The sequence below is a fragment of the Leuciscus leuciscus genome (assembly GCF_965113295.1).
Source record: "Leuciscus leuciscus genome assembly, chromosome: 2".
In the NCBI taxonomy this organism is placed as follows: domain Eukaryota; kingdom Metazoa; phylum Chordata; class Actinopteri; order Cypriniformes; family Leuciscidae; genus Leuciscus; species Leuciscus leuciscus.
The window spans coordinates 43,779,166-43,796,577 of NC_138726.1; the positions used below are offsets into that span (position 1 = coordinate 43,779,166).

The window sequence follows — 17,412 nt, forward strand, 5'->3', positions numbered from 1 at the left end:
AGTATTGTATCTAATTTCGGAGCAGACTGGAGGTGTTGCTGATGGTTATTTATGTATTTGGGTGTTGTGTGGTTTTCACGCGTGAGTCTGTCAGGAAATAAATTCAAACTGCGTAAGTGTTTAAACAAGCTATGTGGGGTATGAAATAAAAGAACTAATTAAAAAGAAAATCCTCAAGTTCTTCCCATTTCTTTGTCGTTTACTGACAACACTGCAATAAGCGCAGAATTGTCCTCTTTTTCTTTTAAAAGTTAATCTAGTTGCTTAATAGAAGTCTCGTGGGTTTCTCAGGTTTCTAATCGAATGCGTCATAAAAGGGGAGGAGTTTGATTCATAGAGAAAACGAATGCTTCATGTTTGGGCGTAGTGTTAACTATACAAACAGTCTTTTTATTTTTAGCAAAAGTGTATAGCGAAAGTGAAGAAAATTATTTAAAACTCTCTTCTTTCCATAAATCAGAATAATCACTGCGACAACAATAACTACTTTGTGGAGATTTCCCCCGAAGGTTTGTTTGAGGAGTATCAAGCCTGCCCCAAGAGCTGAGATGTAAGTGAGAGTATTTATGGTGGGTTATATATTTATATAACGTTATATGTATTTTTTTTACCTTTTTTTAAGCCTCGGCTATACAGAGTAGGCTACGTTTTAAAGGAAACGCTTTTGCAGTAATTTTGTTCGCTAAATTGTTAATTGGCTATGTACAATAAAATGATATTAATACATTTTGATGAAATAGTCAAAATAGTCATTTAGGGTAAGGGGTTTGGATCAGTTTCTACATTTCATACATTTTTTCTTTTTTTCTTTTTTCGCTAATATGTGCCGTTTTATTTTGTTTGGAAACAGTGTAGGCGACTTGACTCATAAGATAAACACAATCTAATATCCGTCGCCACACCCACCTGACCTGACGTCATAGTGTTATTGCTTCAGTGTGTTTTTCGCCATCTAATAAAAAAAAAAAAAACCAAAACTAAACACGATAGTTATGGTTTAATGTTTGGCTCGAATCTTGCCCACGGATTTCCTTTAAGATCCGGTTGGGTTTCCGTATTTCTTCATGTAAACCTGGGTCTTTTCATTTCAAGTTGAGCTTCTGTTCTTTTGGACCTGTTCTGCTTGTTTCCAGCGATTGTATTGTACACAACACAACTTCCCTACATTTTCTTCGCCCACTTAGTGATCGTGGTGCTGCTATACAGGCGTTGGCTCTGAAAATCACACATCTGTCTTCAACATGTCTGGACCAGGTAATGATGATAATAATCTGTTTGTATTTTCCTTGAAATGCAACAGCATGTTTGTGGATTTGTAGTGTAGGAAATGCAGCATGTAATGATTTAAACAACCAGTGAGTTTTGCAATAGCTGCTCTACAGTAGGCTATACCCACCTGCTGTAACTCATTGTTATCATTGTGCTGAAAACTGTCCACACTGTCTATTTACATTTTTCCTCTCAAGTGTGATTTGTGCTGTTTCAATGAAGGTGTGAAACTGAAGGTGAAAACATTTTGCTCTAGAGGTCAGTGGGGAAGGAATGCAGGAAGTGTAGCCCTACAAAAGTGGCTGTGTTCCACATTTATGAGTTTCCACCGCCTATACGGAATGTGGGGGATGTCTGTGATCTTACACCAGGAAATGGATGTGGCTTTAGTTTTATCTAGTTATTTTTTTCTTTTTGTACAACAAGTTTGTCTGATGATACAAAACTGATCTCTGAAAATATGTGGTCTCCGGTGCCTGTTGGCCATCATAAAATCTAGAAAATCAAACACAAAATAGGCTAAATGTAAGTGTAGTCATGATAGGGTGATCTAAAATCAGTCAATGCACAGTGTCTGAGCAAGAACAAGCTAACATACTAGGTTTATCAAATAAAAAACTACATGGTCTTTAAAACTGTCATTTTTTTAAATATGATTTTCTAAAAAATATATATATATTTCCCTTAACATTCTGCCAGTGCCAAGGTTGACTACATTAAATTTGAAAGATAAAATTGGTAAAAATAGACAGTTAAAATAATCGAGGATCTCATTCACTTGCCCAAGTTGTTATCCCTTTAAAGAAGTGATGACTGCTTTATGATATTATGTAATAAAAAAAAATGTCAACTTTCATTTAAAGAGAAAATAGTCAAAAATTACAGGGTGGACAATAAATTGAGGGGCAAGCTAAAGACCAATTTAATAAATGATTAAATACATTTAATCAATGATAAAATAATATACATTAGAGAGAATCATTACTGATATACCCAAACTATATACATTTGATTTAATTTTTTTAAACCTGGGGAAAAAAACATGTATAGTAATTGTTGTATTTATCATGAAAATGGGGTACAGGCCTGGGGACAGGAAAAAATGTGGTGGTTCAAAATGCTGTAAAATCTAATTATAACTTTTTTTATCAACTTCAATATGCTTAGTTATATTGGTGTTATTTATGATTCAGACTGGTTTAAAATTGATATTGTTCATTATTTTAAGGCAGTAAGATCATGTTCTTTACGGGGGACACAAAATGCACCGAATCCCGGAAATGACCCAGCTCTATCATAAGAGTAAATGTATCATGCACTTAATTCAGAGCAGATGATTGTGTTCTATCTTTCTTACAAAAAAGATTCCAAGTCCCATCTATACCAGACTGCATTTTGCTGCTAAATCGGCAGTCAAGTGATTCCTTAACCCCATTAAGAGTCGTTCTTTGGAGCAACTGTGTTCTTAACAAGCTGGGGAATTCAAGATAGCTTCACCAATACAAGCAGACTGACACTATTTAGTCCATGTTAAGAAAGTGGATCTTTCTGTTGCAAAAGAGCTTGCCTCATCCATTGTCTTGGTGAATTACTCAAGTCAAGAAATGTTTATTTAAGTAGCACTGAAAACAGGAATGGCAAGAAGGGAGTGTTCAAAAAATGCAATCACGACACATGTGATGTAAATGTCAATGGTTTTATTAGGGACGGTCAAGGATTATGTCGTCATACTATGCAGGAAGTATGTTTGGATGAGTGAGTTGGGGGAGGATTGTAGCTTTGCCATAAAAACTATGTTCTTAATGGAACCATCGATGGCAATAAATAACTTTTTATGTTTAAGAGTGTACGCACATTTTCTTATGTTTCTCTTTTCATTTAATTGGAATAGTGGATGTCTGAAGGCAATTTATTGTGCTAGTCTGAATGATAAATGTCTTAAGAGTGGTTTCCCCAGCACTTAACATAATGCTTTGTGCAATGGACATGTGATTCATGAACAGTAAGATAACATGATGGAAGCAGGTTGCAATTCCACGTGGCAGGTCTGGAGAATCAAATTAGCAACGATTGAGGGCTTAGATTCAATGTGAGCTCAGTTGGTCTGTCAGACGACCCAGAAAGCGCCCCTGCCATTTATCAGTAAGCTTCATAACTTCACCAACAAGCAATGTGTCATGAATGCTGTCCGCCGCATTGGTGCAATTTCTAACCATTACTGGTTCAATAATCTCTTAATTCAGTGATTCCCCTGTGTGAGTGGTCAGTAATTGTTGTGGAAACTGCATATTAAAATAACAGTAAATTTACTTTAAATAAACGACACTTTCTCCCCTTAAGCAAAATGTCAGCAAGCCTGTTTTGAGGACCTCAGGCGTATTGATGCACGCCAGGGTCTTCTCTCTGCTGGCAGTGAAAGGCACTGTTGTTTCTTTCCCCCATGGCTGTCAGTCTTGAATAGACACAGTTAGACACATAGTTTTTGTGTTTTTTTGCAGTGATATTTTTTTCTTTCTTATTTTCTGTCTCAGTGTCTAGGTAGGAAATATAATAATTTGTGATCACGCATGTATGATTGTGGGGGAGGTACATTATTTAATAGACAATATCCTTAATGCGGAGTCTTTAAAGGCTTCTCGTAATGGCCCCATAATGTTGGATAGTATTAGCAGATATGTGGTTTGATTTTAGAAATCAGCGATCTATCACAAAGCCGGCACCTTTCAAATAATGTCCCATGATGCTAAGGGTTGTGCCTTAACAGCACCTGAATGAGAGACCTTTGTGATGAAAGATCTTTATTCCATTCAGATTCATTCCGCCCCCAAAAGCCTGGTGAAAGATTTGAATATTTCAAAAGCTGAGCTTTTTCGTTTGAAAATGGCAGGTCTGGATTTGTCCAAGGGGAGGGTTAGACTTATCAAATATTAAGCGACACCTGCAGTGTTCACTCTTTTACCGTTTAAAAGTTTTGGGTTGTTTTTTTGAAAAAAGTCTCTTATGCTCACCAAAGCCACATTTATTTGATAAAATACAGCACAAACATTAAAGTAACTGTTTTCTATTTTAATATATATATATATATATATATACTGTATATTATCAATGTTAAAAACAGTTGTACTGCTTAATATTTTTGTGGAAACAATGGTAAAAAAAAATAAAATCAGGATTCTTCCAGAAGTAGAAATTTCAAAAGAACAGCATTTGTAAAAAAAAAAAAAAAAATTGTAACAGTGTAAAAGTCTTTAGTGTCACTTTGATTCATTTAATGCATCCTTTTTTAATAAAAGTATTAATTTCTCAACAACATCAAAACTTTTGAGTGGTTGTGTAGATGGGTGCAAGTAAAGAATTATCCTCTATTTGGCTCAACATTGCTACATCGTTATCAAGAAACCAACTACAAGATTTATAATCTTGAAAAAAATGTGTATACGAGAACAGTTTGCTCTCTGGTAGAGAGATCCAACTGGATGTATTGCTGAACTGCTTTTCTGATGGGGTTCTTTGATGATGGTGTTCAAAAGTATGCTAGAACTTATTCTCAAAAATAATATTATATAATTTGAGGTTGTAATACTTTTGCATGCAACCTGTATGTATTACTAACTCGGAGAAACTGGGCCTTTAAAAACAAAACAAAACAAAAACATCAGAAAATGTGCTTTGTATATTAGATGCTTTGCCATGGGGCTTCATTATTTATGATAAAGTTTTAAGGGTTGCAAATTGAGGTAATGATTTTTGATTAATTATATATTTTAATAAAATAATGTTTGTTATACAGAAATGAATGACATATTTGTCCTAATTGCTGACACTCAGTAAATGCCTCATATTCATCTACTTTATATGTCTGAAAAAAACATTGTGTGATTGTTATAAAAGAGCTGATGTGATTAAATATTTACCATCTTCTCTATTTCACAATTACATGCATTGTTCATGATGTTCTTATAATGACTGCAAACAGTCAATATTGTTACAATGAATTATTCATGACCCTTTCTGTTATTGGTGGCTATTTTTGTTTTTCCCATTGGAATGCCTCACATGTACGCTGCAGTCTAAAATAGATCCAGTCCACCGAACATGGGAGGCCTGCATTAACCATCTCAAATCTGATCATACAAGAATTACCCAGCATGTATACTTCTGTGTGTCTGTATTTTATTGATTGAAAGAGAATAAATCGGTCAGTTGTTCCAGTCATTTTACAATCCACTGCATAACAACTCCCATCATATCCCAGTGATTAGACATGGTGTTGGGATTTTCATTGACAGCTTGAATGGAAGAATACATTCCAAGTCTTCAGGACTTTCTACAGGGTTTTAAGGACGTCTGTTTATGATTTAAGACTAAAAAGAGGCTGACTTATGCAAAGTATCAAAGTACAGGCGGGAGTAAATCAACAACAGAGTAGCTCAAAGACTATAATGTGTAGAGTTTCTGACTTGAAGCCACAATCTTAAAGAGCCATACAAACACGAAACCAACTCCATAATCTGCACAAAAACATCCCCATTAATGACATGACACGGCACAAATCTAGCAGACTTGCATGTACCAAATGTGTGATTCAAACAAACAACTAAACAAAAAGCCAAGACCAGATACCGTATCTTATAATTTAAACTTTGTTCCCTCCAGATTTTTACATCATTACTTAATATTTATTTTCATAGTAAAGCTAAATAAGCAATATACTAACATTTTGGTTTTCTCTCTTTGCTTTCGAAATTGTTTTAAACCAGGCTACCCATCTCCACACCAGCCTCCGTATCCCATGCCCCAGCCAGGCGGACAATCCATGCCCCCCTATCCTGTGGGAGGTTATGGAGATCCAGGATATGTGGCCCCACCTGCAGGGTTTCAAGTTGGGTACCAGCCAGTTCCAGATCAGCCAGTCATGTATCAGCCTGGTCCAGTTAGTCCAGCATTGCACCAGGGCCAGCCGTATGGAGGTAAACATGTCTTATTTGTACTTAATTTACAAATACGTTTTTAAAAAACGGTGGTAAGTAAAAGGTTAATGCACTATTATCCTATTTTATATATATATATATATATTAGTATATAATATTATATACTTAAGATATTATTTTATATTATTACATGGCTTGGTTGAATTCTAATGTAGAATGCTGTCTGTTATTTCTTGATAACAGACCGCTGCTAAATATAACACACCGTTGCCATGAAAAACGGAGCGTTGCTATGGACACAGGATTCTAACCTTAGAGACGGAATGGACTATTTTCTTTAGCGGAAGCAATACAATCGTTTTAAAATCAATAAACTCCTTTTTAAATCAATATTTTGTGTCAAATTATGGATTTATTTGGTAGGTAGCCATGTAATAAGCGGGATAATGTAGATCGATGTGGTTGTTATAGCGAATACAACCCCTTCAGGCTGATTCCAAGATCAGCCAGTCAGGGTTGTATTCGCTATAACAACCGCCGGGGTCTTAAATCAGCCTGAAGGGGTTGTATTCGCTATAACAACCGCCTCGCTCTACATTATCCCTTACGTAGTATGTATGTACAGTACTGTGCAAAAGTTTAGGCATGTTAATATAACATGTTAATATCCGTCTGTGATTACATGAAGAAACAGAAAAAACTGAGACAGACTAAATCCAGAAGAACTGCGGGAACGTCTCCAAGATGCTTGAATAAACCTTCCTGCAAAGCTACCTGAAAAACTATGCGCAAGTGTACCTGGACAAAAGCCATTTTAAACGCAAAGGGTCATTACACCATAAATTGATTTTAATGAGTTAATAGAAGTTAAATCATAAATAAATTCAATTTGTGATTTTTATTTTTGAAACCATTCTCACTTTACAGCATTTTAACACAAGTGCCAGTACTTTTCACAGTACTGTAGCTTTGCAGGAAGGTTTATTCAAGCATCTTGGAGACGTTCCCGCAGTTCTTCTGGATTTAGTCTGTCTCAGTTTTTTCTGTTTCTTCATGTAATCACAGACGGACTCGATGATGGGGAGATCAGATCATCCTGGCTGTTGTCAGACTCCTTGTGCATACAGAAATCTCACTGGATTATTACAATTAATGGCAAAAAGAATATTTGGAAATGTAAACTGATATTTCCTACTGACACACTACAGCAAAAGATATAAATAACTGACTTAAAACCAGTTATTAACATGCCTAAGACTTTTGCACAGTACTGTATGTATATGTACTTAAGCTAATATTTACAAATCATTGCTGAAATAATTTTAGTAGTATGGATTCAATGAAAATGTGCTGTTTTTCTAGTATCCACACATTCTAATGAACTTTAATACTATGAAGACAATGCAACACATTTTTTGCATTATGCAAGTTGACTAATTGTGATGTGCCTTTATCAACCTTCTCTAGCACCTGTAGCTGCACCAGTGTCAGTGCCTGCTGGAGTACCACCTGGTCTAGAGTACCTCACTCAGGTAGGCCATGTCTTTTGGTGCATTAAAGTCATGTCGGAAAGATTGTATTTATGAGTTGAACTCCATTGCCACCACAATGTCATAGTTCTGATAGGGAATCTTGGGATTTTTTTTCTCTGTGCCAAGAGTTTCTAAAGCCCCTTTCACACCTGGGAAATTGCCGTAAAATTGCCATAAAATGGCTAAAGTGCCTTCTCAAACACGTCCCGGGATTGATGCCGGGATGGGGACCTAGTAGCATTGCCGGGATCAGTCCCGGGACGCATCCTGTGTGAACAAAAGCCAGGACCAATGCTGTATTACGGGTATTTTGTTGCTCTTAGAAGAAAGTTTGTGTTCGTCATCAACAAAGAAAGAATGAAAAAATGTCTGCAAGCAGAGACCAGGGAGCGCCTTACTATCCGCGCTGAAGCTGAGATTGTTCGCCAGCTTTGTGGAACGGTACACGATGCGTTAGTGTACGACCGAATCTGGAAAAAAATGCTTGAGCGTGGTTTTTCGAGATCAAAAGCGCAGATCATTAGTAAACTTAAGACGCTGAGTAAAAAAATCCACCAAGTGCACGACTACAATGGAAAGAGCGGTAGCGAAAAATTAGACTGGCCTTTCTACAACACATCCTGACGTCACATGTCTTTACAGGATCTTTCCAGGATATGTGTGAACGCACTCACAGATTCCGGAAAATCACTGGCAGTGTGAATGAACCAAAATCAAACGATCCCGGGACAAATCCCAGGACACATTATCCGTGTGTTTTCCAGAATCTCTGTGTGAAAGGGTCTTAAGTTGGGAGGCGTGTCAGTGTGAAAGCATGGTGAATACAATAGATGCTGCGTCTGTAGTCGATGATAAATTGTTGAAATGTATGAAATTACTATTATTTTATTTACAATAAAAATTGCTAAGTTGCATGTACAAAAAATATGATACTATTATATTACAAATATGATACCTTCAAAAATGTAATAACTACACAAAACAAACCTGATGAGCATTCATTATTCATCTTTTTATAGAAGGGGAGTTTGTAGGAAAACATTTGTAGGAAAGGTACATCGCTATCTTTCTTGTTTCTTGTTACCAGTATATTCTTTGCATTTCAGATTGACCAGATCCTTATTCATCAGAAAGTGGAGTTGTTAGAGGGTAAGTCTTTTTGTTTATTATGTATATGTAGTTGAAGCTGTTTACTATATTTCAGTGCAGTATGTGCATTAAAGCACATGCTGCCCGTTTCTATTGCCCGAGACAATTTTATTCACTGTTGCTTTTTTGCTACACTTTGTTTAAACCAGAGACTTAAACTAGAGACTTGTTTTAACTCAGTTTAATTGTAAACTTTTTTTCAACTTCTCTGCATACTTTTCGGTCCTCTACAGCAATCATTGGCTTTGAGACCAATAACCAGTATGAGATCAAGAACAGCCTCGGTCAAAAGATCTTCTCTGCCAAAGAAAAAAATGACTGCTGCACACGCAACTGTTGTGGTGCCCTGCGCAGCTTTGACATGAAGATCAAAGACAACGCTGACCGAGAGGTCATTCGACTCATCCGACCTTTCCGTTGTGTCTCCTGTTGGTGCCCCTGCTGCCTGCAAGAGGTATGGCTAACAGACAAGTAATATCAAAGCTAATGTAAGGTTAACCCTAGATTGCATAAAGTGGGTGTGTTGAATTATGACTCAGCATAGTATTTTTGGATAAATGTTTTGTCAATAATAACTTAAGGGAATTTATCTACAGTTAACTACAGTTAAGCCACATAAAGAGACCAGTATGCTCAATGAAGACCAGGAGTCAAAGTTGAAGTTCAATCATTTGACTTAGTTCACTGAAGACAAAGTTCCCCACACTTGAGTCATAGAAAATGAGTAAGAGGACCCAGCTTAGAACTAACCTAAGATACAGGAAAAACTAGTACTTGTAGTCATATGGATAATCAGTTGACGTCATTTTACAGGTTCGGATAGGTTAACCATACTGTTTCATATTTTGTAATTTATATCTGCAAGGAAGGTGGAGAAATAAACATGTTTGATAATATAGTAAAACATTTTTGAATCATTAATTATTTCATTAATAGGATTTTTTTTTTTTTTTTTTTTTTTTTTTAAAGAAAACCATTGATTCCAATATTGGTCATTTTGACCTTTATGCATTCGTGTGGGGTTTTTTGTTCATGCATTCTTGGTATAAAGTCAAAAAGTCAAAAAAATGCATTTAGTTATGTTAGTTAAGTCTCAAAAACCTGAAATGTTTAAATCTAATCACTGTATAGGATCTGATCTTTCTGTTGGGTTTCAGCTAGTGACCCATCTAAAGGACATGTGTGATCTACTACTGACAGGAACATGTGTGTGACTTATGAGTTATAAATGGCCGTATGGACCTAAAGAATGAGTCTGACAGTCTCTGGTCAACAGTCACACTGTTCATTTGGTTTACGTACACACTACTGTGCAAAAGTTTAAGGTCAGTAAGCTTTTGAAAGAAATTAATTCAGCAAGGATGCATTTCAGCAATTAATTCAGCAAGGATGCTTAAAAATATAAATATTTTTAACATTATAAATCTATTTACGGTCTGTAAATAGATTTATAATGTTAAAAATATTTATATTTCAAAATAAATGCGGTTCTTTCTATTCATCTAAGAATCCTGAAAAAAGAATTATCACAGTTTCCACAAAACTGTAAAGCAATACAGCTGTTTCCAAAATTGATTAAAACAATTATAATAAATTTTTCTTGAGCACCAAATCAGCATATTAGAATGATTTCTAAAGGATCATGTGACACTGAAGAATGGAGTAATGTTGCTGAAAATCCATCACAGGAATAAATTATATTTGAAAATATATTAAAATAGAAAAGTTATTTTACAGTGTAATATTTCACAATATTATTAGTGTTTTTGACATTTTCAATCGAATAAATGCAGCCTAAACGAAGGTTGGAACGAAAAACAGGCTTCAATTTGGAGACATGAAAGGCGGGGTGAATTCTCCTGTACGCCGGAGTAAGTTTGAGGCGGACTGTCACCGGGAATAATGATCTTGGTGACAGTGAACGGGTCGATGAATTTGGGAGCTAGCTTATTAGACACTGAGTGGAGCGGAATGTTCTTGGTAGAAAGCCACACTTTTTGACCCACGACGTATACGGGAGGCTTTGACCGGTGGCGATCGGTCTTAGCCTTAGTGCGCGCCCCCACCTGGAGCAGAGTCTCACAGGCTCTGGTCCATGTGCGGTGGCACCTCTGGACGAAGGCGTGAGCGGAGGGGACCGCGACTTCGGAATCCAGACTCGGAAAAATTGGTGGCTGGTACCCTAGACTACACTCAAACGGAGAGAGGCCCGTGGATGACACTGGTAACGAGTTGTGTGCGTACTCAACCATAGAAAGTTGTTGGCTCCAGGATGAAGGATTCTTGGACACCAAACATCGCAACACTCTCTCTCCAAATCTTGGTTGGCTCGCTCGGTCTGACCATTGCTCTGGGGATGGTAACCCGAAGACAGACTGACTGTAGCCCCTAGTAATCTACAGAACTCTTTCCAGAATTTAGACACAAATTGGGACCCCTGTCGGAAATCACGTCCATCGGGAGGCCGTGTAAACGAAAGACGTGATCAACAACAGTCACCGCTGTCTCCCTGGCTGAAGGTAATTTGGGCAAGGGGATGAAATGTGCCACCTTCGAGAACCGGTCCACTACGGTTAAAACAACCGTCATGCCAATTGAGGGCGGGAGGTCGGTGACAAAATCTAGCGCTATTTGGGACCAGGGTCTCGAAGCATCAGACAGCGGATGGAGTAACCCATCAGGAGGTCGGTTAGACGTCTTACCAATGGCACAAACTGAGCAAGCCAAAACAAAACTGCGAATGTCGCGAGCCATTAATGGCCACCAGAAGCATTGCTTCAGGGCAATTCCACGCAAAACTGTCACATCCATAACGCCAACTAAATACCATGGCATTGTGTTCGCGTTATGGATGTGACAGTTTTGCGTGGAATTGCCCTTCACTAAACAGCTAGTCCGGTTTACTCCTGGATGACAAGCAATGTTGAAGCAATGACCCCATCGAATCACTTCGGACCGTAACTCCTTCAGTACAAACAATCGACTCGGTGGGCAACCGGGCGGAGACCGCTGGGGAGTTGGGTTAGCCCGAATGGCATAACCAAGTATTCAAAATGGCCCCTGGGGGTGTTAAATGCAGTTTTCCATACATCCCCCTTCCTGATGCGAACCAAATGATAGGCGTTACGTAAATCCAATTTTGTGAAGACGGATGCTCCCTGCAACCTCTCGAAAGCTGAAGACATCAACGGCAAAGGATAAGTATTCTTTACCGTGATGTTGTTCAGCTCTCGGTAATGAATACAAGGTCACAGAGAACATCCTTCTTCCCCACAAAAAAGAATCCCGCCCCCGCAGGAGAAGAGGTAGGGCGGATGAATCCGGAGGCTAGAGAATCAGAAATGTATTTCTCCATGGCCTCCCTTTCCGGAACAGAAAGTGAGTAAAGCTTGCCCCTAGGCGGAGACTTACCTTGGAGTAAGTCTATAGCACAGTCATAGGGACGATGCAGAGGGAGAGAAGCAGCACAGGACTTACTGAACACTTCCTTCAGGTCGAGGTACTCTGAGGGCACGTTAGATAAATTCACCGCCTCCTTCTGAACAACAGAACAAGACACTGACGAACAGGTAGACACAAGACAAGACTCATGAGTACTCATTGAGTACTCATGACGAAACAGAATTGTGTCCCCAGTCAACCCTTGGGCCATGCTGAACCAGCCAAGGGTGACCGAGGACGATGGGAGCCAGGGGTGAGTCCAGGAGCAGAAATGAAATTTGTTCAGTGTGATTGCCAGATGTGATGAGTGTCAGAGGATTGGTGGTAAGACTGATGGCGGGGAGTTCCTGACCGTTTAGTGCACTGACAGAAATGGTGTCCTTAAGTGGAGTGATGGGTATACTGAGTGTCTGAGCCAATGACAAGTCCATAAAGTTACCCTCCGCCCCTGAATCCAGAAGTGCTTGACAGACATGGGATCGGGCTGCCCACAGCAGTCTTACCGGAAGGAGAGTAGAGGATTAGGTCTTATCCACGGAGATCCCGCCCGACAGTAGCATCCTGTTTACTGGCCGGACCCGGTCTTTTACTGGACAGTTGTTAAGGAAGTGTCCAGCTCCGCCACAGTAGAGGCAGAGACCCCGGGATCTCCGTCTCTCTCTCTCCTCCCGGGAAAGCCGAGCTCTACCCACCTGCATGGTCTCCGGATCGAAGACGGGGCTGACCGCATCACCGCTGCTGGTCTGAGGGCATTCGACGCTCCCGGGATGAGGAACCGTCCTGGACCGTTGTTCCAGACGGCTAAGGTGAGCGTCCACCCTCAAAGCCAGCTCAATCAGTCCATCGAGTTTACTGGGCAGATCCAGAGTAAAAATCTCCTTCTGGATGCGGTCAGCCAGCCCATGCAGGAACATGTCCCACTGCGCTTCCTTGTTCCTGTGGCACTTGGCGGCTAAGGTTCGGAAGTCAATAGAGTAATCAGAAACCGAGCGATTACCTTGAAGGAGATTGGCGAGGTGGCAAGCTGCCTCTCTTCCTGCCACCGCCGCTTCCAGTGCCTGGAACGAGGAACAGCAGAGATGTTGGTTTTCCCACGCCGCCGTTCCCCACAGAGCCACCCGTCCCGAGAGTAGCGTAAGGACGAAGGCTACCTTAGATTCCTCCGTGCTGAAAGTCTGCAGGGCAAAGAACATGGAACATTTCATCAGAAAAGCTCTACAGTAATTAGGCTCACAAGAGTATAACTCCGGGGTAGGCAGTCGCGGTTCGGGCTGGCGGCTGGCTACTGGTGGAGTGGGGGGAATCGGCGGTGGGCTGGGCGCAGTGGGACAAGCGAGTTGTTGAATCTGTTGGGTCAGCTCGGACACCTGTGCTACCAAGGCTTGTACCGCTCGTCCTGTGACAGCCAGATTATCCTCCTGTTGGTCCATTCTTGAAATGCTGCTTGACAAAAACTCATTGAGATTAGGTGTAGGTCTACTTGCTGAATCCATTATGGTCAGAGCGTTCTGTAATGAAATGGCGAAGATGATTCAATCGCAAGTTCAAAGATATATTTATTAAAGTGAGCAGGTCAGAGACTGTGAGAGTGGTGAAGATAATGTCCAGGGATGAATTGCACTTGGCAGCACTGAGAATGACGGTGATGAACTCGATCTGGAAACCAGGAAGTATGTAGCGTGGGTGACAGAAGTGCAGGACGATGACGAACACACAGGCTCTGACGACAGGCAGGATCACACGGGAAACAGGCAGGAACATCCAACAACGCTCTGACAAAGACAAGGTGACAACAGAGACGAAATAGGGTGCGTTAATCAGCTGCAGCTGGTGAACTGATCAGCAGCAGTGATCAGCGGTTCCGCCCATACACACACACACTCAACAACAAGATGAGAGAGGAGACAGCGAAAATATATATAAATATATATATATATATATATATACATACACCGTGACACAGCCTTGGTGAGCATAAGAGACTTCTTTCAAAAACCTTAAAGAACCTTACCGGCACACATAGCTATTGGCTTAAAAATCTATTTGGACATTGCTATTCATTTTATCATTTGTTATGTATAAACTGTAAATAACGATATCTTCTTTTGAATGTCACCTTCAGATGGAGGTTCAGGCCCCCCCTGGAACGACCATAGGGTATGTGAAGCAGGACTGGAACCCCTGTTATCCAAGATTCTCCATCCAGGGGCCCAACAAGGAGACTATGATGAAGCTTGAGGGACCCTGCTTGGCATGTAACTGCTGTGGTGATGTGAACTTCGAGGTAGCTAATTGGAATTGGATTGAAATTTAAAGTTATGACACCAAGCAAAATCTTGCAAATCAAGCTAAATCTGGTGGGTTCTCACCATAAAGTCTTATTTATTTCTTTAGCTCAAAGGCAAAGACGGTAGTGGGAAGCCTATTGGTCGAATCAGTAAGCAGTGGAGCGGCCTGTTAAAGGAAGTCTTCACTGACACTGACAACTTTGGCATTCAGTTCCCTCTGGACATGGATGTTAAGATGAAGGCTGTACTTTTGGGCACTTGCTTCCTTATTGTGAGTATTAAACTAACAACACATTTAATGATCCACACATTTAATGATCCACACATTAGATGGTAGTCTAAAGTGCTAGGTAATGCCTTAGAGGGCATTCTAGTATGCATAAGAGCAAAGATCGTTTACCATTATGCAACTACGATCAATATAAAATAAAATACAAATCACATAGACTAGAACACATTCTTCCCCACTGGATATCTGTTCTGACTCTTTGATTTTGATCTCTTTTTCTTTTCATAGGATTTCATGTTCTTTGAAAAGGTTGGAGACACAAACCAGCGCAATACTGTGTTCTCTTAGAGCTCCTGAAAAGTTACTTATAAAGGAACATATTTTCAACTAACTCGCATCACTTTGCAAACATTTCAGGTCTTTTTTAAACTGATGAAATTCCCACAGTCTGTGGATTTCCTCTAAGTCTGGACTTGCTTTATTTCCTGTGTTTTCTTAAGTAACCAAACCTTATAGAAAACTGCCACTACAGTGAACCCGAAGGACATGTTCATGGTAATTTTATAGTGTTCACATGACCAACAATATTTACAATGACAGCCGAGGTATCATGTGTAACTGTTCACTGGTGCCTTTTAAACAGTTATTGCCTAGAATAAATCACTGAACAAATTACTGTTACAGCGCAAGCAGCTAACATTTGTATGTTTTTGTCAAGTTTTTTTCTTAGAAATAAACCATATGCATGTGTGTTTTTTTTAAATTCTCATACATAATGTATATTTTTCTGTCTTTTAGAAGGAAATTCACTTTTATTGTGCTAAATGCAAAGCATTTTTGTCATTGTACACAAATGTTCCTACACAGCCAAATAATGCATGATGAAGTGGGCAGTACAACTAGCAAGTTAAACAACCAAGTAGTTGCATAGTTTTCTGTGTGTATGTTACTTAAAACTGATAGAGAGCCAATTTGTATTGACTAGTAGGGTTTTTTCAGTGTGAAGAAATAGTGTCCTACAGGAGGCGCTTGGAAAACCAGCTTCCCATTGAACCGCTCTCAAATCTTAGGATGGTCTTAAATATTAAATGTTTGCCAATTAAATAAATAAATGAGTAGCATGAAATACAAATAACAATTCAGGAATTTATTCTAAAAACTATTTTGTAAAACTATTAAGACTGTTTTTTGTTTTTTTTTCTCGTTACATACCATATGGCAATGTTTTTGTCCTGGTTTGCTATATAGAGACTGGCCTTCTATCAATATGGGAATATATTAAATATAGATAACAATCTAAAAATATGCAGAGTGAGGAGTCATAACACTTTTTGTTTAACGTCTGTGTTTTGGTATTTTCCTTAAACTTTGATGTTTTCTCATATTATACACTGCAAATTAAAGTTGTTCTCTAAAGCAAGTAGGCTACCACTTACATTGTTACATACAGTGTAACAATAATAGTAAGACATCAGTTTAACATTTTTGTACACAAATTTTCTATGTTAATCAAATTTACCACCACGATGTCTCACTACCAAAACTCCCTGGTCTACCCATTCATAATCAATATGCATATGTGTCGTTTTGTCTATTTGTTTGTATACATTTCTATAACATGCAATATTAGTGTAACATCATACATAATAAACGTATAATATTATGTTGGTGATTTGTGTGTTTTTTTTATGACTGGATCTAGGAAAAGTTCTAAAACAGGCATATTGGTGCACTGTAAAAAATATATAAAAATAATCTGTAATTTTACAGTAGCTGTGCAGTGTATTTTTTCCTGTATTTTTGAAATGCAGCAAATATTAATAAAATGATAAAAAGACTGAAATCTTGTGTCTAATGTTAAAATAATATCTCAATAACTTCAACACTACTTCTACCAGAAAGACTCGGGAGAAGATATTGCAACAATCATCCATTTATTAATGACCCAGCAAGCAATATATGCAATAATCTATTTGGCGTAGGCCCCGTCCGTAACTCGCAATCCGAGGGTACGGATTCAGCATTTCCTGCCTGAAGATGAAGGCAGGGGCGCAGCCGACCCCCTGTGATGTATTGGAAGGGACCGTCCTGGTGGTGGTGGGGTGGTTGGAGGGGAAGGAACATCCTGCGGTGATAAAGATGGAGAGAAGAAGCCTTCTTATTAGTGGAGGAAACCATCTTGGTGGTGGTGGGGTGGATGGTGGTGAGTGAAGCGTTCAGCATCTGCGAACTCAGACAAGTGTAAGTACGGGTCCTTTATACTTCTATTATTAGAACGTGATTGGATAAATGAGAATGTAATAAGTGACGCAAACAATTGAGTCTTCCCGGCAGAACTTATGCTAAAGCTTTCATTTCAGTGTTACTTTAACATTCTGCAGTGTGCACACTGAGCAATGTTCATTTAACACTGAGGATTTTGATGGGGTTAAGATAAAAATACACTGTATTTTAACAGTAATAATCTGTAAATTCAGTTTATGGATCTGTAAAAAAGTAAAAAAAAACTATTTTTTTCTGCAGATTTTCCAGAGAATGTCTGTTAAAAAAGAGAAAAGTACTGTCGAATTAAT

General features: G+C 38.9%; 1 protein-coding gene across 2 annotated transcripts; it reads left to right on the plus strand.

Moving 5' to 3' along the window:
* Positions 1-318: 318 nt before the first annotated feature.
* Positions 319-16,502, plus strand: plscr3b (phospholipid scramblase 3b). 2 transcript variants are annotated; one of them, XM_082161273.1, is made up of 9 exons: positions 319-569; positions 1,185-1,254; positions 6,030-6,239; positions 7,668-7,732; positions 8,839-8,881; positions 9,115-9,335; positions 14,445-14,606; positions 14,717-14,881; positions 15,128-16,502. In XM_082161273.1, the coding sequence occupies exons 2-9, from the start codon at positions 1,242-1,244 to the stop codon at positions 15,185-15,187; spliced, it is 939 nt and encodes a 312-aa protein (XP_082017399.1). In that variant the 5' UTR covers positions 319-569; positions 1,185-1,241; the 3' UTR covers positions 15,188-16,502. The 2 variants fall into 2 exon arrangements, with proteins under 2 accessions (XP_082017399.1, XP_082017398.1); XM_082161272.1 differs by having other exon boundaries at positions 319-550.
* Positions 16,503-17,412: the final 910 nt, after the last annotated feature.